The 22,752-nt window shown below is 47.8% G+C and overlaps 1 protein-coding gene across 4 annotated transcripts in view; it reads left to right on the top strand.

Annotated features, from left to right (window-relative positions):
• Positions 1–15,153, top strand: part of LOC137374993 (leucine-rich repeat-containing protein 31-like) — a 116,396-nt gene extending 101,243 nt beyond the window's left edge. For all 4 annotated transcript variants that reach the window (XM_068041616.1, XM_068041614.1, XM_068041613.1 and 1 more), the window contains exons 10-11: positions 9,412–9,579; positions 14,421–15,153. In XM_068041616.1, coding sequence (XP_067897717.1) covers positions 9,412–9,579; positions 14,421–14,740 — 488 coding nt within the window. In that variant the 3' untranslated portion in view covers positions 14,741–15,153. The remainder of the gene's footprint in view (positions 1–9,411; positions 9,580–14,420) is intronic.
• Positions 15,154–22,752: the final 7,599 nt, after the last annotated feature.

Raw genomic sequence — 22,752 nt, 5'->3', positions numbered from 1 at the left:
CTTCCAGTAACTTTCCCACCACTGATGTAAGGCTCACTGGCCTGCAGTTCTCTGGCTTATCCTTGCTGCCCTTCTTGAATAAAGGCACAACATTAGCTATCCTCCAGTCCTCCGGGACCTCACCCGTGGCTAACGATGATAGAAAAATCTCTGCCAGACATCCCTTTACTTGTAAACAGCCCCTCCCATTCAAACTTTGAGAGTTCCTGTCTGATGCCATCAAAATTAGCCTTCCCCCAATTTAGGACTTCAACTTGAGGACTTGTCCTATCCTTTTCCATAACTATCTTGAAACTAATAGAGTTATGGTCACTGGTCCTAAAGTGTTCCCCCCGACACATCAACCACCTGCCCATCCTCATTTCCTAAGAGGAGGCCGAGTGTAGTCCCTTCTCTAGTAGGGCCATCCAGATACTGCTTCAGAAAACTATCCTGGACACACTTAACAAATTCTTCCCCATCTGATCCCTTAGCACTAAGGCAGTCCCAGTCAATATTAGCGAAGTTAAAATCACCTCCTATTACAACCCTATAATTTTTTTTATTTATTTATTCATTCAGGGATGTGGGTGTCACTGGCCAGGCTAGCATTTATTGCCCATCCCTAATTGCCCTTGAGAAGGTGGTGGTGAGCTGCCTCCTTGAACCGTTGCAGTCCATTTGGGGTAGGTACACCCACAGTACTGTTAGGAAGGAAGTTCCAGGATTTTGACCCAGCGACAGTGAAGGAACGCCGATATAGTTCCAAGTCAGGATGGTGTGTGACTTGGAGGGGAACTTGCAGGTGGTGGTGTTCCCATGAATTTGCTGCCCTTGTCCTTCTAGTTGGTAGAGGTCACAGGTTTGGAAGGAGCTTTCTAAGGAGCCTTGGTGTGTTGCTGCAGTGCATCTTGTAGATGGTACACACTGCTGCCACTGTGCGTCGGTGGTGGAGGGAGTGAATGTTTGAAGATGGGGTGCCATCACACTCCTGAGTTGTGCCTTGTAGATGGTGGACAGGCTTTGGGGAGTCAGGAGTTACTCGCCTCAGGATTCCTGGCCTCTGACCTGCTCTTGTAGCCACGATATTTATATGGCTACTCCAGTTCAGTTTCTGGTCATTGGTAGCCCCTAGGATGTTGATAGGGGATTCAGCGATGGTAATGCCGTTGAATGTCAAGGGGCGATGGTTAGATTCTCTCTTGTTGGAGATGGTCATTGCCTGGCACATGTGTGGCGCAAATGTTACTTGCCATTTATCAGCCCAAGCCTGGATATTGTCCAGGTCTTGCTGCATTTCCACACAGACTGCTTCAGTATCTGAGGAGTCACGAATGGTGCTGGTCATTGTGCAATCATCAGCAAACATCCCCACTTCTGACCTTGTGATTGAAGGTAGGTCATTGAAGCAGCTGAAGATGGTTGGGCCTAGGACACTACCCTGAGGAACTCCTGCAGTCATGTCCTGGAGCACAGATGATTGACCTCCAACAACCACAACCATCTTCCTTAGCGCTAGGTTTGACTCCAGCCAGCTGGTTCCCATTGACCTCAGTTTTGCTAGGGCTCCTCGATGCCATACTCGGTCAAATGCTGCCTTGATGTCAAGGGCAGTCACTGTCACCTCACCTCTGGGGTTCAGCTCTTTTGTCCATGTTTGAACGAAGGCTGTAATGAGGTCAGGAGCTGAGTGGCCCTGGTGGAACCCAAACTGAGCATCACTGAGCAAGTTATTGTGAAGCAAGTGCTGCTTGATGGCACTGTTGATGACACCTTCCATCACTTTACTGATGATTGAGAGTAGACTGATGGGGCGGTAATAGGCCGGGTTGGACTTGTCCTGCTTTTTGTGTACAGGACATACCTGGGCAATTTTCCACATTGCAGGGTAGATGCCAGTGTTGTAGCTGTTCTGGAACAGCTTGGCTATGGGTCCGGCAAGTTCTGGAGCACAGGTCTTCAGTACTATTGCCGGAATATTGTCAGGGCCCATAGCTTTTCCAATATCCAGTGCCTTCAGTCATTTCTTGATATCACGCGGAGTGAATCGAATTGGCTGAAGTCTGGTATCTGTGATGCTGGGGACTTCAGGAGGAGGCCGAGATGGATCATCAACTCGGCACTTCTGGCTGAAGATTGTTGCAAATGCTTCAGCCTTCTCTTTCGCACTGATGTGCTGGGCTCCCCCATCATTGAGGATGGGGATATTTGTGGAGCCACCTCCTCCAATTAGTTGTTTTATTGTCCACCACCATTTACGGTTGGATGTGGCAGGACTGCAGAACTTAGATCTGATCCGTTGGTTACGGGATCCCTTAGCTCTATCTATTGCATGCTGCTTATGCAGTTTGGCATGCAGATAGTCCTGTGTTGTAGCTTCACCAGGTTGACACCTCATTTTGAGGTATACCTGGTGCTGCTCCTGGCATGCCCTCCTGCACTCTTCTTGAACCAGGGTTGGTCTCGTGGCTTGAAGGTAATGGTAGAGTGAGGGATATGCCAGGCCATGAGGTTACAGATTGTGGTTGTATACAATTCTGCTGCTGCTGATGGCCCACAGCGCCTCATGGATGCCCAGTTTTGCATTGCTGGATCTGTTCGAAATCTATCCCATTTAGCACGGTGGTGGTGCCACACAACACGATGGACGGTATCCTCAAAGTGAAGGCGGGACTTCGTCTCCACAAGGACTGTGCGGTGGTCACTCCTACCAATACAGTCATGGACAGAAACATCTGCGGCAGGCAGATTGGTGAGGACGAGGTCAAGTATGTTTTTCCCTCGTGTTGGTTTCCCACCACCTGCCGCAGACTCAGTCTAGCAGCTATGTCCTTTAGGACTCGGCCAGCTCGGTCAGTAGTGCTGCTACCGAGCCACTCTTGGTGATGGACATTGAAGTCCCCCACCCAGAGGACATTTTGTGCCCTTGCCACCCTCAGTGCTTCCTCCAAGTGGTGTTCAACACAGAGGTGTACTGAGTCATCAACTGAGGGAGGGTGGTAGGTGGTAATCAGTAGGAGGTCACCTTGTCCATTTTTGACCTGATGCTATGAGTCCGGAGTTGATGTTGAGGACTCCCAGGGCAACTCCCTCCCTACTGTATACCACTGTGCCACCACCTCTGGTGGGTCTGTCCTGCCGGTGGGGCAGGACATACCCGGGGATGGTGATGGCAGTGTCTGGGACATTGTCTGTAAGGTATGATTCCGTGAGTATGACTGTGTCAGGCTGTTGCTTGACTAGTCTGTGGGACAGCTCTCCCAACTTTGGCACAAGCCCCCAGATGTTAGTAAGGAGGACTTTGCAGGGTCGTCGGGGCTGGGTTTGCCTTTGTCGTTTCCGGTGCCTAGATCGATGCCGGGTGGTCTGTCTGTTCATTCCTTTATATTGACTTCGTAGCGGTTAGGTACAACTGAGTGGCTTGCTAGGCCATTTCAGAGGGCACGTAAGAGTTAACCACATTGTTGGAAACAAACAAACTTATTAGCGAGAGGCAGCATGGTTTTGTGAAGGGGAGGTCGTGTCTCACTAATTTGATTGAGTTTTTTGAGGAAGTGACAAAGATGATTGATGAGGGAAGGGCAGTGGATGTTATCTATATGGACTTCAGGAAAGCCTTTGACAAGGTCCCTCATGGCAGACTGGTGCAAAAGGTGAAGTCACATGGGATCAGAGGTGAGCTGGCAAGATGGATACAGAACTGGCTCAGTCACAGAAGACAGAGGGTAGCAGTGGAAGGGTGCTTTTCTGAATGGAGGGATGTGACTAGTGGTGTTCCACAGGGATCAGTGATGGGACCTTTGTTCTTTGTAGTATATATAAATGATTTTGAGGAAAATGTAGCTGGTCTGATTAGTAAGTTTGCAGACGACACAAAGGTTGGTGGAGTTGCGGATAATGATGAGGATTGTCAGAGGATACAGCAGGATAGAGATTGGTTGGAGACATGGGCGGAGAAATGGCAGATGGAGTTTAATCCGGTCAAATGTGAGGTAATGCATTTTGGAAGGTCTAATGCAGGTGGGAAGTATACAGTAAGTGGCAGAACCCTTAGGAGTATTGACAGGCAGAGAGATCTGGGCGTACAGGTCCGCAGGTCACTGAAAGTGGCAACGCAGGTGGATAAGGTAGTCAAGAAGGCATACGGCATGCTTGTCTTCATCGGTCGGGGCATAGAGTATAAAAATTGGCAAGTCATGCTGCAGCTGTACAGAACTTTAGTTAGGCCACACTTAGAATATTGCGTGCAATTCTGGTCGCCACACTACCAGAAGGATGTGGAGGCTTTGGAGAGGGTACAGAAGAGGTTTACCAGGATGTTGCCTGGTCTGGAGGGCATTAGCTATGAGGAGAGGTTGGATAAACTCGGATTGTTTTCACTGGAACGACGGAGGTGGAGGGGTGACATGATAGAGGTTTACAAAGTTATGAGCGGCATGGACAGAGTGGATAGTCAGAAGCTTTTTCCCAGGGTGGAAGAGTCAGTTACTAGGGGACATAGGTTTAAGGTGAGAGGGGCAAAAGTTAGAGGGGATGTGCGAGGCAAGTTCTTTACACAGAGGGTGGTGAGTGCCTGGAACTTGCTGCCAGTGGAGGCGGTGGAAGCAGGTACGATAGCGACATTTAAGAGGCATCTTGACAAATCCATGAATAGGATGGGAATAGAGGGATACGGTCCCCGGAAGTGCAAAAGGTTTTAGTTTAGGCAGGCATCAAGATCGGCGCTTGGAGGGCCGAATGGCCTGTTCCTGTGTTGTACTGTTCTTTGCTGTGGGTCTGGAGTCACATGTAGGCCAGACCAGGTAAGGACAGCAGATTTCCTTCCCTAAAGGACATTACTGAACCAGATGGGTTTTTACAACAATTGACAATGGTTTCATGGCCATCGTTCGACTAGCTTTATAATTCCAGATTTATTAATTAAATTCAAAATCCACCTTCTGCTGTGGTGGTATTCGAACCCATGTCCCCAGAGAAATACCTGGGTCTCTGGGTTACTAGTCCAGTGATAATGCCACTACGCCACTGTCTACCCAACACCTATCTGTGATTTCCCTACATATATGCTCCTCCAATTCCCTCTGACTATTGGGGGGCCTATGGTATAATCCAATCAAAGTGATCACCCCTTTCTTATTTCTAAGTTGTACCCATATGGCATCGCTGGACCTTCCCCCCCCCCCCCCCCCCCTGGGATATCATGTCTAAGTACTGCCGTGATGTCCTCCCTCATCAATAGTGCAACTCCCCCTCCTCTCTTACCTCCACCTCTGTCACGCCGGAAGCATCGGTACCCCGGAACATTGAGCTGCCAGTCCTGCCCATCCCTCTACCACGTTTCCAAAATAGCTATAATATCACAATCCCATGTACCGATCCATGCTCTGAGTTCATCTGCCTTACCTGTAAGGCTTCTTGCATTAAAGTAAATGCAGTTTAGCTGACCAGACCTTCCACGCTCCCTGGCCTGCCTACTCGGCTTGCTCTAACCTCTACATTTGCCTCAACTATCTCATCTGAGACACTATTACTTTGGGTCCCACCCCCCTGCAAGACTAGTTTAAACCCTCCCGAGCAGTGCTCGCAAACCTCCCCGCAAGGATACTGGTCCCCCTCCAGTTTAGATGCAACCTGTCCTTCTTGTCCAGGTCACCTCTGCACCAGAAGAGATCCCAATGATCCAAATAGCTGAAGCCCTCCTGCCTACACCAGCTGTTCAGCCACGCATTCATTTTCCTTATCCTCCTATTCCTACCCTCACTAGCACGTGGCACAGGGAGTAATCCTGAGATTACAACCCTCGAGGTCCTGCTTTTTAACCTTCAGCCTAACTCCCTATATTCACTTTGCAGGACCTCATTTCTCTTGCTGCCTATGTCGTTAGTACCAATATGGACCACGACCTCTGGCTGCTCACCTTCCCCTTTCAGAATGTCCTGTTCCCGCTCTGAGACATCCTTGACCCTGGCACCAGGGAGACAACACACAATCCTGGATTCTCACTCACGGCCACAGAAACGCCTACCTGTGTCTCTGCCTATAGAGTCCCCTATCACTACCACTTGCCTACACTTTGACCTTCCCTGCTGTGCAACAGAGCCAGTCGTGGTGCCATTGACCTGGCTGCTGCTGCTGCTTTCCCCTGAGAGGCCATCCCCCCCCCCAACAGTATCCAAAGTAGCATACTTGTTATTGAGGGGAATAGCCACAGGGGACTCGTGCACTACCTGCCTGCCCCTCCTGGCGGTCACCCATCGATCTGGCTGACCCTGCAGTGTGACCACCTCCCTGAAACTCTGATCTATGATACTTTCTGACTCCTGTATGCTCCTCAGTGAGTCCAACTGCTGCTCCAACCGATCCATGCGATCTGAAAGGAGTGGCAGCTGGACACACTTCCTGTAAACGTCGTCATCAGGGACATTTGACCTCTCCCTGATCTCCCACATTTCACAGGAGGAGCATGCTACCCCAATGACTGCCATTTCCACCCCTCACGTAACTTCTAGCTTAAAAGAAAGAAAGACAGACAGAAATTAGGAATAAAAAACCCCAGTCAACTAAGCCTTACCTGGTCAATACTCACCCTCCTCACCAAAGCCCGATGTACACAAAAGCCCGCACTCTGACCTTCCCAGCAGCACTGCGACCTCGCAGCCCCTCCCGAAGATGGCTGCTTTGGGATTTTACCTCGGGAAAGAAGCCGCTATCGATGCTGATGTCGATGTGAGTCGCTGACTCCGGGAATCTCTAACTCGGGGTTCTGCCGATCCCGGGCCTGTAACCAGTCCTCGGGACCCACACACCCACCCCGTGACTCTGCAATGTCCCCGGGTGTGCAACACTGGGCTAATTTCTGACTGTAGCCCTACGCTGTGTCGCGGTCGGGGCAGGTAGGCCTCTCCATGGGACCCGGCGACTGCTGCTGTTGTAGCCCGACTACGGACTGTCTGCAGGTAGTCCGGTGCCAGCTCCCCGGTGCTGATGGTAGTGTCAGTGCAGGAAGCCTGTCCGCTCGGCCAGGGACCAGAGCCTGGAGACTGCACCGGGGCTGCTCCAAGTGGTGGACAATCCCAAACTTCCGGTGCATCTCTGTGTGAGGAAGCTTCCTGTAAACTCCAGTTGTTATGCACCAAATTTGGGAAGGTTTGTTTTGTGAATTTAGAGTCACTGATAATTCATAAAGGATTCTGTGAAATTGATTTATAAGAATTCTTGAAGTCAAAGTTCATTTATCGACTCGTTCTAAGAATGATCTCCACCGTTTTCTACAAAGAATAAGAAATCTATCAACACCCTCCCCCTCAGAACCCACCACCCCCTCAGAACCCACCACCCCCTCAGAACCCACCCCCCTCAGACTCCCCCCCCCCCCCCCCCGCCGTGTCGAGGACTTCTGTGTTGGCGATGCGGTCCTGCCACCTGATGCCAAGGATTCTCTGGAGGCAGTGAAGTTGGAATGAATTGAGACGTCACTTTTGGCTGATGTACGTTGTCCAGGCCTCGCTGCCGTAGAGCAAGGAACTGAGGACACAGGCTTGATACACTCGGACCTTTGTGTTCCGTGTCAGGGCGCCATTCTCTCACACTCTCTTGGCCAGTCTGGGCATAGCAGTGGAAGCTTTTCCCATGCGCTTGTTGATTTCTGCATCGAGAGACAGGTTACTGGTGATAGTTGAGCCTAGGTAGGTGAACTCTTGAACCACTTCCAGAGCGTGGTCGCCAATATTGATGGATGGAGCATTTCTGACGTCCTGTCCCATGATGTTCGTTTTCTTGAGGCTGATGTTTAGGCCGAATTCGGTGCAGGCAGTTGCAAACTTGTCGATGAGTCTCTGCAGACACTCTTCAGTGTGAGATGTTAAAGCAGCATCGTCAGCAAAGAGGAGTTCCCTGATGAGGACTTTCCGTACTTTGGACTTCGCTCTTGGACATGCAAGGTTGAACAACCTGCCACCTGATCTTGTGTGGAGGAAAATTCCTTCTTCTGAAGACTTGAATGCATGTGAGAGCAGCAGGGAGAAGATGATCCCAAACAGTGTAGGTGCGAGAACACAGCCCTGTTTCATGCCACTCAGGATTGGAAAGGGGTCTGATGAGGCACCGCTATGCTGAATTGTGCCTTTCATATTGTCATGGAATGAGGTGATGATACTTCGTAGCTTTGGTGGACATCCAATCTTTTCTAGTAGTCTGAAGAGACCACGTCTGCTGACAAGGTCAAAGGCTTTGGTGAGATCAATGAAAGCAACGTAGAGGGGCATCTGTTGTTCACGGCATTTCTCCTGAAGCTGTCGAAGGGAGAACAGCATGTCAATGGTGGATCTCTCTGCTCGGAAGCCACACTGTGCCTCAGGGTAGACATGCTCAGCCAGCTTCTGGAGCCTGTTTAAAGCGACTCAAGCGAAGACCTTCCCCACTATGCTGAGCAGGGAGATTCCACGGTAGTTGTTGCAGTCACGGCGGTCAACCTTGTTGTTATAGAGGGTGATGATATTTGCATCGCGCATGTCCTGTGGTACTGCTCCCTTGTCCCAGCACGGGCAAAGCAGTCGTGCAGTGCTGAAAGTATAGCAGGCTTGGCACTCTTGATGATTTCAGGGGTTATACTAATCCTACATTAATCCCATATTCCCTACCAAATCACCAACACTCTCCTACCACCTACCTATGCTAGACGCAATTTATAATGGACAATTTACCTATCAACCTGCAAGTCTTTGGCTGTGGGAGGAAAGCGGAGCACCCGACGGAAACCCACGCAGTCACAGGGAGAACTTGCAAACTCCGCACAGGCAGTACCCAGAACCGAACCCAGGTCGCTGGAGCTGTGAGGCTGCGGTGCTAACCACTGCACCACTGTTCTCCTTGGAAGAGAGAAGGCTGAGGGGAGATCTGATTGAAATGTACAAAATTTTGAGGAGCCTGGATAGAGTGAGGTGAAGGATCTATTCACCTTAGGAAACAGGTCAGTAACTCAGGGGCATAGATTTAAAACAATTGGTAGAAAAATTATCGGGAAGATGAGGGAAAAAATTTTCTTTCAGAGGGAGGTGAGCTTCTGGAACTCACTGCCTGAAAGGGCTGTTGAGGCAGAAACCCTCAACTCATTCAAAAGGAATCTAGATGTGCACCTCAAGTGCCGTAATCTGCAGGGCTACAGACCAAATACTGAGAGTTTTTTTTTATTCATTCATGGGATGTGGGCGTCACTGGCCAGGCCAGCATTTATTGCCCATCCCTAATTGCCCTTGAGAAGGTGGTGGTGAGCTGCTCAACCATCCCTGATTCTATTCTCCTTGAAGATTCCAGTTGCAATCTGCGCAGTTCTTGTTGTGTTTTCCAGCTATTTTCTGTAGGCTCAGTTCAACTTGTTCAAATTGTTGGGCAACTTTATGAAGATGCAAATAAAAATGTTGTTAAATTTTACAGGTGACACCATCCCGAACCTGACAGAGCTGGAGATCTTGGACCTCTCCTGGAATAAGTGCCTTAGTGGAAATCTGGGGGTACTTGTCCGAATGTTGCAAAATAAAACCCATATCCGTGTGCTGAAGCTGTCTAGCTGCAATCTGACTGGCCAGGATTTGGCATCTCTCGGTAATCACTTAAATTGATTCAAGTTGAGGAATGGTACTCCAGACCGAGATGAATAGATTTTTGTTGGGTGAGGGTATCTCGGGATATGGAGCAAAGGCAGGTAGGTGGAATTGAGAAACGGATTCAATAAAGGGGCAATGTGGATACAAAATTGGCTAAGTGTAGTGAACAGACTGTTTTACAGATGAGAGAGAAATATATCGTGGTGTTCCCCAAAGGTTGGTATTCGGACCACTGCTCTTTTTCCATATGTATTACCTTGACTTGGATATACACAGCATAATTTCATAAAGTTTGCAAACGATATGAAAGTGAAAATGTAGTAAACAATGAAGAGGATAGCAACTGAATTCCAGATGGCAGAGACAGATTAGTGAAATGCACAGACCCCTGACATGCAATTTAATGCAGAGAAGTGTGAAGTGATGCATTTTGGAAGGAAGAGTGACAAGAGGTAAATTAAATGGTACAATGTTAAAGCAGCTGCAGGAATGGAGACTGGGATTGTGGTGGTGGGAGGTGAGTATATGTACAGAAATCTTTGAAGGTGGCAGTACAGGTTGAAAAGGCTGTTTTTTAAAAAAAAAGCATATGGGATCCTTGGCTTTGTAAATAGAGATGTAGAATACAAAAGCAAGGAAGTTATGCTAAACCTTTATAAAACACTGGTTAGACCTCCAACTGAGTATTGGATACAATTCTAGGCACTATATCTCAGGAAGGATGTCAAGGCCTTGGAGAAAGTGCAGAGGCGATTTACTGTTATGGTGGAAACAGATTCAATAGTAACTTTCAAAAAGGGATTTGGATAAATATTTTAAGAGGAAACATTTGCAGGGTTATGGGGAAAGAATGGGGGAGTGGGATTAATTAGGGAACTTTACAAAGAGCTGTTGTACGGATTCCGTACCTCCAACCTGTCAGTTCTTGTATTATTTCAACACTACCTCCTTGTTAAGAGACAAAATTGCAGATTCTGTTTTTATTTTTTATCATAGAATCATACGGCACAGAAAGGGGCCATTCAGTCCATTGTGTCTATGCTGGGTATTTGAAATAACTACCCAATTAGACACACACTCCTGCTGTTTCCCCATAACCCTGCAAATTTCTTCTTTGAACCATTTAATGTTAGGCCATATTTACTTGCCCTGCCGCTTTTTAATGACCTGTGTATACACACTAGTTTCCTCTACTATGATAACCGCTTCCAACCTCATAGTCCCACTCCCCGGACAGCCCACTTCTACCTCCTTGCCAAAATCCACAATCAGGACTGTCCTGGTAGTCCCAATGTTTCAGCCTGTTCCTGCCCCACTGAACTTATTTCTTCCTTTCTTGACTCTATCTTTTCTCCCTGGTCCAGTCTGTTCCCATCTACATCCGTGGCTCTTCTGGCGCCCTATGACTTTGACAATTTCCAGTTTCCTGGCCCTAACCGCCTCCTTCACTATGGACGTCCAATCTCTCTACACCTCCATCCCTCACCAGGACGGTTTGAGGGCTCTCCGCTTCTTCCTTGAACAGAGACCCAACCAGTCCCCATCCACCACCACCCTCCTCCGCCTGGCTGAACTTGTTCTCACATTGAACAACTTCTCCTTCAACTCCACTTACTTCCTTCAAATAAAAGGTGTTGCTATTGGTACCCGCATGGGTCCCAGTTATGCCTGTCCTTTTGCGGGGTATGTCGAACATTCCTTGTTCCAGTCCTATTCTGGCCCCTCCCCCAACTTTTTCCGGTACATTGATGACTATCGGTGCTGTTTCCTGCTCTCGCCCTGAACTGGAAAACTTCATCAACTTTGCTTCCAATTTCCATCCTTCTCTCACCTTTACATGGTCCATCACCGACACTTCCCTTCCTCGACTTCTCTGTCTCCATCTCTGGGGATAGGCTGTCTACTAATATCCATTATAAGCCCAATGGCTCCCATAGCTACCTTGACTACACTTCTTCACACCCTACGTCCTGTAAGGACTCCATTCCATTCTCCCAGTTTCTCCGTCTCGACGCATCTGCTCTGATGATGCTACCTTCCATGACAGCGCTTCTGATCTGTCTTCCTTTTTCCTCAACCGAAGACTCCCCAACTGTGACGACAGGGCCCTCAACCGTGGCCGGCCCATTTCCCGCACCTTTACCCTCACCCCTTTCCCTCCCTCCCAGATCCGCAACAGGGTTCCCCTTGTCCTCACTTTCCACCCCACCAGCCTCCACATCCAAAGGATCATCCTCTGCCATTTCCGTCACCTACAGTGTGATGCTGCTACCAAACGCATCTTCCCCTCCCCTGGCAACATTCCGAAGGGATCGTTCCCTCCTCGACACCCTGGTCTGCTCCTCCATTACCCCCGACACCTCGTCCCCTTCCCATGGCACCTTCCCATGCAATCGCAGGAGGTGTAATACCTGCCCTTTTACCTCCTCTCTCTTCACCATCCAAACACTCCTTTCAGGTGAAGCAGCGATTTACGTGTACTTCTTTCAATGTAGTATACTGTATTCGCTGCTCACAATGTGGTCTCTTCTACACTGGGGAGACCAAACGCAGATTGGGTGACCGTTTTGCGGAACACCTCCACTCAGTCCGCAAGCAGGATCCCGAGCTTCCAGTTGCTTGTCATTTCAACTTGCCCTCATGACCACATTTCTGTTCTTGTCCTGCTGCAGTGTTCCAGTGAACATCAACACAAGCTCAAGGAACAGCACCTAATTTTCCAATTAGGCACTCTACAGCCTTCCGGACTGAAATTTGAATTCAATAATTTCAGAGCGTGACTAGCCCTTTTTTTAATTTTATTTTGTTTTATCATTTTTTTTTTAACCATATGCCTGCCTTAAACTTGTTTTTTCATGTTTATGCTTTTGGACAGAGCTGTTCATTACTCTGTCATTAACACTCTCTTAGCACTAATGCTTTGTCTTTCACCACACCGTTAGCACACTCTCTTTGCCTTTGCCCCATTACCTCGTCAGTTAATCTCTCCTACCCTCTGCCCTATCTCATACTTTACCTTTTGTTCTCTTTTTTCCCCCCCACCCCCACCCCTGCTTCACTTGGTTAAAACTTATTACATCTCTAACCTTTGCCAGTTCTGATGAAAGGTCACAGACCTGAAACATTAACTCTGCTTCTCTCTCCTCCACAGATGCTGCTAGACCTGCTGAGTATTTCCAGCATTTTCTGCTTTTATTTCCTCTACTTCTTGGTTCAGAATTTGACCTATGTTGAAGGGGATTTCTCTTCCAGTTGCTTATTCTGCTCATTTATGCAGGTCCTCCTGTAATTTTTTTACTGTCATTTTTCATAATTTTCCATACACCCTATAGGTTTATATTAGAAATTATCATACATCCTATCTCAAGTTCAAGAACTGGGAAACATTGGAGTGTTAGGGTTGTCATTTTTGAGTTTTGCTGAAAATAGAGACATGTTGTCGAAGATTTTCATCTTTCACTCATCAGGACAGTCACAAGAATACCAATGTAAGGGAAAACAACAACTTATACTTCATAGAGCTGATTGGTTGGCAAGTGAACTCTGGTAGATGCGTTGCCATGGCGAATGCACCAGTTTACAGTGACTGACAGTTAACTGCCAAGCTTTGTTTAAAATTTAAACCAGGCGGCTTGACTCTGGTCAAGGTATTGCCCTGAGGAATGAACCAGCAACTGGCTGTCACTTATTTTGTTTAGCTGGAACAGGAGCAATGTTTGTACATGTTCTTTCTGTCTGTGAAGAACAGTTGGCAGTTAACTGTCAGTCTCTGGAAACTGGTGCATTCGCCATGGCAATGTCTCTACCAATCCGAGTTCACTTGCCAACCAATCAGCACACTCTTCTCATGCAGTGTAAGTTTTTGTTTTTCCTTAGATTGGTTATTCTTAGGATTGTCCTGATGAGTGCAAGACGAAAAGCTTCAACACTATGTCTCTATTTTCAGCAATACTCAAGTTCTGTACTGCTAAACGACTGTTAGCAGTCATTTTTATTAAATCAAGTCAGTGGGATACAAAGCCCCTTACATGCCATGTATGAGAAATGCCAATTATAGAATTATGCTCACATACTCGGGGTTCCACAGGAGACTGAGTGAATAACTTCTTGACTGCTTATGTTAGTCTCAGCAAGAATAGGTTAAAAATCCCCATGAAGCTCCAGTGTTTGTACCTTTCCATATATTTAATTACTCCCCCTAATGTATAGCCATTACACAAGGTGTTCTAACTGTCTGGTTAATCTTCCTTCAGAGAGATGGTGCAATAACTTCTGTTTACTCACTAATGAGAAATCATTCTTCAGTTATATCCGCCACCTTGTTTCTTTGCTGTTCATAACACAATCCTATCAATAGCACATCACCTCCCTACACTTACTTGATTGACTTACTATATTTCTCAATTTCTTCTCATGGACGGTTAATGAGATAATATATCCACAGCTGCAGGTCTCACCTTGTTTAGTTGCTGCAGAATGAGTACAAAGGTGGACCTTTTTTAAAAGCTTAATCTGGCCATTCTACCTGGTTACATTTCCTCATCAAGAGGCTTGAAAGAACTTTCATTCTGTGAACTAGAAAGTGGAAGTTTCCATTGGAATGTTAATTCTATAAGGCCCACTACCATTATCAGTGCCACACAGTCAGGATCGGGGATTCATTTCTGTGCTTTCCTCACTTGTTGATCGATGCTGCACTCAGTGTTGCAGAAGCTTGAAGGAGGGGAGGAACTGGTTGTGTTGTCTTGCCTGAGCCTGGGGATGTGCAAGAAGAGTGAGTGATTAGGATGTAACTCACATTGGGTTCCAAACTCATCGCAATCTCTGCTTTCTTTCCAGTGTCTGTCTCATGTGCTGGATTTCTAGAAAGTCTTGAGAAGCTGGACTTAACTTACAACAACACTGCTGATGACCTAGCTTGGGCAATGTTTTTCCAGGAAATAAGTGGTCTGGAGGAGCTATCTGAGCTGGACATTAGCCTGCGCCCTTTGACTCACCGAGAGTGCAGCCCATGGATCACTATTCTTCCGGACAGCCTCACTAGGTTTCCATCACTCACTGAGTTTGGGATGCATCGCTGGGTCTTTAGTGCTTCACAACAAGAGCTTCTGGACACTTTCAACAAGGACAATAAGAGGAATATCCAATTTTCCTATTAGTCACTCAGCAAAAACTTAAATAGAGGGTCAAAGATCAGGGACTAAGCTCAGAATATCCACAAATCACAGGTTATTAATTTCCTTTAAAAAGTGGTATAGTCACCATTCAAAGCATTTCCCACCCACCCAGCACATCTGCAGAGCACTGACTCCAGTCCATCTCCCCCGCAACCGTCCCCCCGCCGCCCACCCCACCACCCAGCTCCAGTTCCAGGGCACTGACTCCAGTCCACCTTTCCCACCCACCCAGCTCCAGTTCCAGGGCACTGACTCCAGTCCACCTTTCCCACCCACCCAGCTCCAGTTGACTCTATTGGAAATGTTGACCTGAGTTTGGTGTCTGAGGGGGGAGTGGTCCTTTTAACCTCAACATATACACTGACCTTGTGGAATTTGCACCCTCCATCTTCCCGGAAGCTTCAGGATTCTGATTTTTGTTAATCGTTCCTGTGCTGATTTGATTCTGATGAATTGTCTGATCCGTGAAGATTAAATAAGTTTATTTTCAACATTCCCTGTTTTTAATTCTAGTTCCAGCTTTGTCTGTTCAGTCATTCCCAGAGTTTGGAGTAAAGTCCTGATTCATCTTTTTATCTGATTGTGGTCTGAGGTTGACTCAGTCATCCCTCCACCTAACCCCTGGGGCCATAGGGGGGACAACGGGACTGTTGGGGGAGGGGGCAGAGTGGAAGAGGGTGGGGCTGTGGGGGAGGGTGGAGGGGCAGTGGGAGGGGGCAGTGCAGGGATGTGGGGGAGGGGAATGGGGGAGGGGGCAGGGCTCTGGCAGAGGGTGGAGCTGTGGGTGGAGGAGCAGTATGGGGGAGGGGACAGTGTGGGAGAGGAGGGAGCTGTGGGGAGGGGCAGCCTTGGAGAGGGCTGGGCTATGGGGGAGGAAGGAGTATGGGAGCACGCGGTGCCGTGAGGGAGCGGGCGGGGCTGTGGGAAAGGGGCGGAGCTGTGTGGGAAGTTGTAGCTTTGGGAAGGTGTGGGGCGTCTATGGATAACACAATTGGCCAAGCTGGTTATACTGCTGCTGCTCCTGAGCTGGGAGAAGCTGCTTTGAGGCCAGGGTTTGAACCTGGGTCCTGAATGTTGATTCCAAAGGGTCATCTGATTTCTCCCTGTGGGGAGAACGCCGAGAGCGGAGCATATAAATCGAGCCCGAGGATCGAGGCCCAGTCTCTTACCTTCCGGGTGCAGAGGGGAGATGAGCTCTTACAGCCCTCCGGAGTTTTGAAAAAAAAGCCGACAGTGACGTCAGAGGACAGCTGCAAGGTGATTGGTTGGTGAGTAGCAGCTGTTACTGCATTTAAATATCTTAACAAAGAAAAGGGAAAGTTTTTTTGTTGGAAAAAAAATCTCTGGTGATATGGTGAGTACTGCTAAAGTTTTTTTTTTAAGGACTTTAGATTGAAGTGGGTAGAACAAGGCCCCTAGTGTAATTAATATTTTTTAATTAAGGGAGTAACTAATTAACCTAAGGGTAAGTCATGATAGGAGAGCTCAGCCCCGTGATATGCTCCTCCTGCGCTATGTGGGAAATCAGGGACGCTTCCAGTGTTCCTGACGACCATGTGTGCAGGAAGTGTATCCATCTGCAGCTACTGACTACCCACATTACAGAGCTGGAGCTGCGGGTGGATTCACTGCGGAGCATCTGTGATGCTGAGGACGTCGTGGATAGCACGTTTAGTGAGGTGGTCATACCGCAGGTAATGGCTGCACAGGCAGAAAAGGGATGGGTGACCACCAGACGGAATAGTAGGTGCAGGCAGGTAGTGCAGGTGTCCCCACCAACAAACCCCACTGCCTTGTGGGCATCTCGGGAGAGACCAAGGCTAAGGGAGTAAACCCTAACAGAAAATCCGGAGCGGAACCCTGAAGGCGGTCATGTGTCACCTTTGGCATGTTTCTGGCAGTTCCTGCAGCCATACTGGTGCCAAACGTCATGCTCTGCACTCTTTTGGACCCCACCAGGAAGGCTGAGAGGGGGGTTTTGACGCTTGGGCAACCCACAACCTCCATACATCCATCCAGGCATGCGTCATGGAGAGGTCATTCCATAGTCACCTCACAGCGACCAAATCAACACGGAAGGCAGCAGTTACGGATTATAAGTCCAGTTCAATTGGCGTAGAGATTGGGCACCACAGATTGCCTTTGTCGGTGGGAGAGGTCATCGCATCTCACTGGACAGCTACCACCCGCCTCAAACCGGGCAGCCCCCGGTAAGTAAGGTTCTGTCCCGCCACAGTCCACCTGCTTCAATGGGTGCTGGAGCTCAGGGTCATTGCCCGACAAGTGGACTGTAACACCGCACCAAAAAGCACGACCAAAAAAGGAAAGAAGGTACCAGCCCTTCGTTTTGCAAGCTGGAACATCAGAACTATGTGTCCTGGCCTGTCAGAAGACCTTACACAAATCAACAATTCTTGGAAGACCGCCATCATCAACAACGAGCTCAGTAGACTCAATGTGGACATCGCAATACTTCAGGAGACACGCCTCCCTGCGAGCGGATCTCTAAGAGAGCAAGACTACCACTTTCTCTGGCAGGGTAGGGATCCTGAAGAACCAAGACAGCGCAGAGTGGGCTTCACCATCAGAAACTCTTTGCTCAGCATGATAGAGCCACCCTCAAATGGCTCGAACGCATACTGTCCATCCGACTGTTCACCGCCTCTGGTCCAGTACACCTACTCAGCATCTATGCTCCAACACTCTGCCCCCCACCTGAAGCTAAAGACCAGTTCTACGAGGAACTCCATAATATCATTAGTAGCATCCCCAACACCGAACACCTATTCCTGCTGGGGGACTTTAATGCCAGGATTGGGGCCGACCATGACTCATGGCCTTCCTGCCTTGGGCGCTATGGCATTGGAAGGATGAATGAGAATGGTCAGTGACTGCTTGAGTTGTGTACCTATCACAATCTCTGCATCACCAACTCATTCTTTCACACTAAACCCTGTCACCAGGTTTCATGGAGGCACAAGATCACGTCGTTGGCACCAGCTGGACCTCATCGTCACAAGGCGAGCCTCTTTAAACAGTGTCCAAATCACACGCAGCTTCCACAGTGCAGACTGCGACACTGACCACTCCCTGGTGTGCAGCAAGGTTAGACTCAAACCAAAGAAGCTGCATCACTCCAAGCAGAAGGGCCGCCCGTGCATCAACATTAGCAGAATTTCTCAGCCACAGCTGTTAAGTAAGTTTCGAAATTCACGTGAAAAAGCCCTTCAAAACACTCCCACAGCGGATGCAGGGACCAAGTGGGCCCACATCAGAGATGCCATCTATGACTCAGCAATGACCACCTATGGCAAATGTGTGAAGTGGAATGCAGACTGGTTTCAATCTCACTTTGAAGAGCTGGAACATGTCATAGCCGCTAAGCACATTGCACTGTTGAACTACAAGAAAGCCCCCAGTGAGTTAACATCCGTAGCACTTAAAGCAGCCAGAAGCGCTGCACAAAGAACAGCCAGGCACTGTGCAAATGACTACTGGCAACACCTATGCAGTCGTATTCAGCTGGCCTCAGACACAGAAAATATCAGAGGAATGTATGATGGCATTAAGAGAGCTTTTGGGCCAACCATCAAGAAGATCGGTCCCCTCAAATCTAAATCAGAGGACACAATCACTGACCAACGCAGGCAAATGGACCGCTGGGTTGAGCACTACCTAGAACTGTACTCCAGGGAAAATGATGTCAGAGACCGCCCTCAATGCAGCCCAGCCTCTACCAGTCATGGATGAGCTGGATGTACAGCCAACAAAATCGGAACTCAGTGATGCCATTGATTCTCTAGCCAGCGGAAAAGCCCCTGTGAAGGACGGCATTACCCCTGAAATCATCAAGAGTGCCAAGCCTGCTATACTTTCAGCACTGTACGAACTGCTTTGCCTGTGCTGGGATGAGGGAGCAGTACCACAGGACATGCGCGATGCCATTATCATCACCCTCTATAAGAACAAGGGTGACCGTGGTGACTGCAACAACTACCGTGGAATCTCCCTGCTCAGCATAGTGGGGAAAGTCTTCGCTCGTGTCGCCTTAAACAGGCTCCAGAACCTGGCTGAGCGTGTCTACCCTGAGGCACAGTGTGGCTTTCGAGCAGAAAGATCCACCATTGACATGCTGTTCTCCCTTCGCCAGATACAGGAGAAATACCGCCAACAACAGATGCCCCTCCACGTTGCTTTCATTGATCTCACCAAAGCCTTTGACCTCGTCAGCAGACGTGGTCTCTTCAGACTACTAGAAAAGATCGGATGCCCACCAAAGCTACTAAGTATCATCACGTCATTCCGTGACAATATGAAAGGCACAATTCAGCATAGCGGTGCCTCATCAGACCCCTTTCCTATCCTGAGGGGTGTGAAACAGGGCTGTGTTCTTGCACCTACATTGTTTGGGATTTTCTTCTCCCTGCTGCTCTCACATGCGTTCAAGTCTTCAGAAGAAGGAATTTTCCTCCACACAAGATCAGGTAGCAGGTTGTTCAACCTTGCCCGTCCAAGAGCGAAGACCAAAGTACAGAAGGTCCTCATCAGGGAACTCCTCTTTGCTGACGATGCTGCTTTAACATCTCACACTGAAGAGTGTCTGCAGAGTCTCATCGACAGGTTTGCGGCTGCCTGCAACGAATTTGGCCTAACCATCAGCCTTAGGAAAACGAACATCATGGGACAGGACGTCAGAAATGCCCCATCCATCAATGTCGGCGACCACACTCTGGAAGTGGTTCAAGAGTTCACCTACCGAGGCTCAACTATCACCAGTAACCTGTCTCTCGATGCAGAATTAAACAAGCGCATGGGAACAGCTTCCTCTGCTATGTCGAAACTGGCCAAGAGAGTGTGGGAAAATGGCGCACTGACACAGAACATAAAAGTCCAAGTGTATCAAGCCTGTGTCCTCAGTACCTTGCTCTACGTCAGCGAGGCCTGGACAACGTATGTCAGCCAAGAGCGACGTCTCAATTCATTCCATCTTCAGTGCCTCCGGAGAATCCTTGGCATCAGGTGGCAGGACCGTATCTCCAACGCAGAAGTCCTCGAGGCGGCCAACATCCCCAGCTTATACACACTACTGAGCCAACAGCACTTGAGATGTCTTGGCCACGTCAGCCGCATGGAAGATGGCAGGATCCCCAAGGACACATTGTTCAGCGAGCTCGTCACTGGTATCAGACCCACCTGCCGTCCTTGTCTCCGCTTTAAAGATGTCTGCAAACGTGACATGAAGTCCTGTGACATTGATCACAAGTCGTGGGAATCAGTTGCCAGCGATTGCCAGAGCTGGCGGGCAACCATAACGGCGGGGCTAAAGCGTGGCGAGTGGAAGAGACTTAGCAGTTGGCAGGAAAAAAGACAAGCACAAGGGGAGAGCAAACTGTGTAACAGCCCCGACAACCAATTTTATCTACAGCACCTGTGGAAGAGCCTGTCACTCTAGAATTGGCCTTTATAGCCACTCCAGGTGCTGCTTCACAAACCACTGACCACCTCCAGGCGCTTACCCATTGTCTCTCGAGACGAGGCCAAAGAAGAAGACTCCAGATGTGGTCTCACCAATGCCCTGTATTACTGAAGCATAACCTCCCTACCTTTGTGTTAAATTCCCTTCACAATAAACAATAACATGCTCATATAAAAGTTCTGATGAAAGATGACAGACCTGAAACATTAACTCTACTTCTCTCTCCACTGATGCTACCTGACCTGCTGAATATTTACAGCACTTTCTGTTTTTATAATGAGAACATTCTATTAGCTTTTCTAATTACTTACCGTACCTGCATACTAACCTTTTGCGATTCATGCACTCGGACACCCAAATCCCTCTCATCTCAGAGCTCAGCAATCTTTCACCATTTAGATAATATGCTTTTTTTCTCTTCCTGCTAAAATGGACAATTTCACATTTTCCCACACCATACTCCATTTGCCAGATTGTTGCCCACTCACTTAACTTATTTATATCCCATTGTAGCCTCCTTATGTCCTCTTCACAATCTACCTTCCTTCCGATCTTTGTGTCATAAGCAAATTTAGCAACCATACCTTTGGTCCCTTCATCCAAGTCACTCGTTACATCTTGCCAACCTGAAAACTACTTATTTCTGCCTACTCTCTGCTTTCTGTTAGCTAGCCAATCTTCTATCCATGCTAAAATGTCACTCCCTATACCATGAGCTTTTATTTTCAGCAATAATCTTTGATGTAGCACCTTATCAAATGCCTTTATTTATTTTTATTTAGAGATACAGCACTGAAACAGGCCCTTCGGCCCACCGAGTCTGTGCCGACCATCAACCACCCATTTATACTAATCCTACATTAATCCCATATTCTTACCACATCCCCACCTTCCCTCAATTCCCCTACCACCTACCTATACTAGGGGCAAATTACAATGGCCAATTTACCTATCAACCTGCAAGTCTTTGGCTGTGGGAGGAAACGGAGCACCCGGCGGAAACCCACGCGGTCACAAGGAGAACTTGCAAACTCCGCACAGGCAGCACCCAGAATTGAACCCGGGTCGCTGCAGCTGTGAGGCTGCGGTGCTAACCACTGCACCACTGTGCACCTTGGAAATCTAAGTATAGTACATCAACCGGTTCCCCTTTATCCACAGCACATGTTATTTCCTCAAAGAACTCCAATAAATTGGTTAAACATGATTTCCCTTTCACAAAACCATGTTGATTCTGCCTGATGACCTTGAATTTTGCTAAGTGCCCTGCTATAACGTCTTTAATAATAGCTTCTAAACATTTTCCCTATGACAAATGTTAAGCTAACTGGCCTGTAGTTTCCTGCTTTCTGTCTCCCTCCATTTTTGAATAAAGGAGTTACATTGGCTATTTTCCAATCTAATGGAATCTTCCTCAAATCTAGGGAATTTGGAAAATTAAAAGTAACACATCAACTATCTCACTAGCCACTTCTTTTAAGACCCTAGGATGAAGTCCATCAGGACCCAGGGATTTGTCAGCTCCAATAATTTGTTCAGTACCACTTCCCGGGTGATTTTAATTTTCTTGATTTCCTCCCTCCCTTCCATTTCCTGATTTACAGCTATTTCTGGGATGTTTTTCTTTAAATTCATTCAGGGATGTGGGCGACGCTGGCCAGGCCAGCATTTATTGCCCATCCCTAATTGCCCTTGAGAAGGTGGTGGTGAGCTGCCTTCTTGAACTGCTGCAGTCCATTTGAGGTAGGTATACCCACTTGTACCCTCTTATGATGAAGACTGATGCAAAATACCTGTTCAATTCATCTACCATTTCCTTACTTTCCCTAATTAATTCCCCAGACTGATTTTCTGCAGGACCAACGCTCACTTTTCTTTTTCAACTGTCTATAGAAACTTTTACTATCTTTTTATAGTTCTAGCCAGCTTTCTCTCATACTCTAATTTTTCCCTCCTTATTAATCTTTTAATCATTCTTTGCTTTTTATATTCTGTCCAATCTTCTGACCTGCCACCCATTTTTGCACAATTATATGCTTTTTCTTTTAACAAGTTAAAGATAGTATCGAACTTAGTGCGTCCTCCCCTTGGAATTTTTCTTTCTTATTGGAATGTATTCTGTTTATTCTGAAAAATCCCCTGAAATGTCTGCAATTGCATCTCTATTGACCTATCCCTTAACCTATTTTGCCAGTTCACTTTTGCTAGCTCTGCTTTCATGCCCTCATAATTGCCCTTATTTAAGTTTAAAATACTAATCTTAGACCCACTATTCTCTTCCTCAAACTGAATTTTACATTCAATCATATTATGATTGCTGCTGCCTAGGGGTGCCTTCCCTATGAGGTCATTAATTACTCTTATCTCGTTGCACAATACCAGGTCTGGTACTGTTCTAAGAAACCATCCTGTAAACGTTCTATGAACTCCTCGTCTAGGCTACCTTTGCACATCTGATTTTTCCAGTCTATATGTAGATTAAAATCCCCCATGATTATTGTTGTACCTTTCTGACAAG

This window comes from Heterodontus francisci, chromosome 11, assembly GCF_036365525.1.
Source record: "Heterodontus francisci isolate sHetFra1 chromosome 11, sHetFra1.hap1, whole genome shotgun sequence".
Lineage (NCBI taxonomy): Eukaryota > Metazoa > Chordata > Chondrichthyes > Heterodontiformes > Heterodontidae > Heterodontus > Heterodontus francisci.
This window is presented reverse-complemented; position numbering and strand designations above follow the sequence as displayed.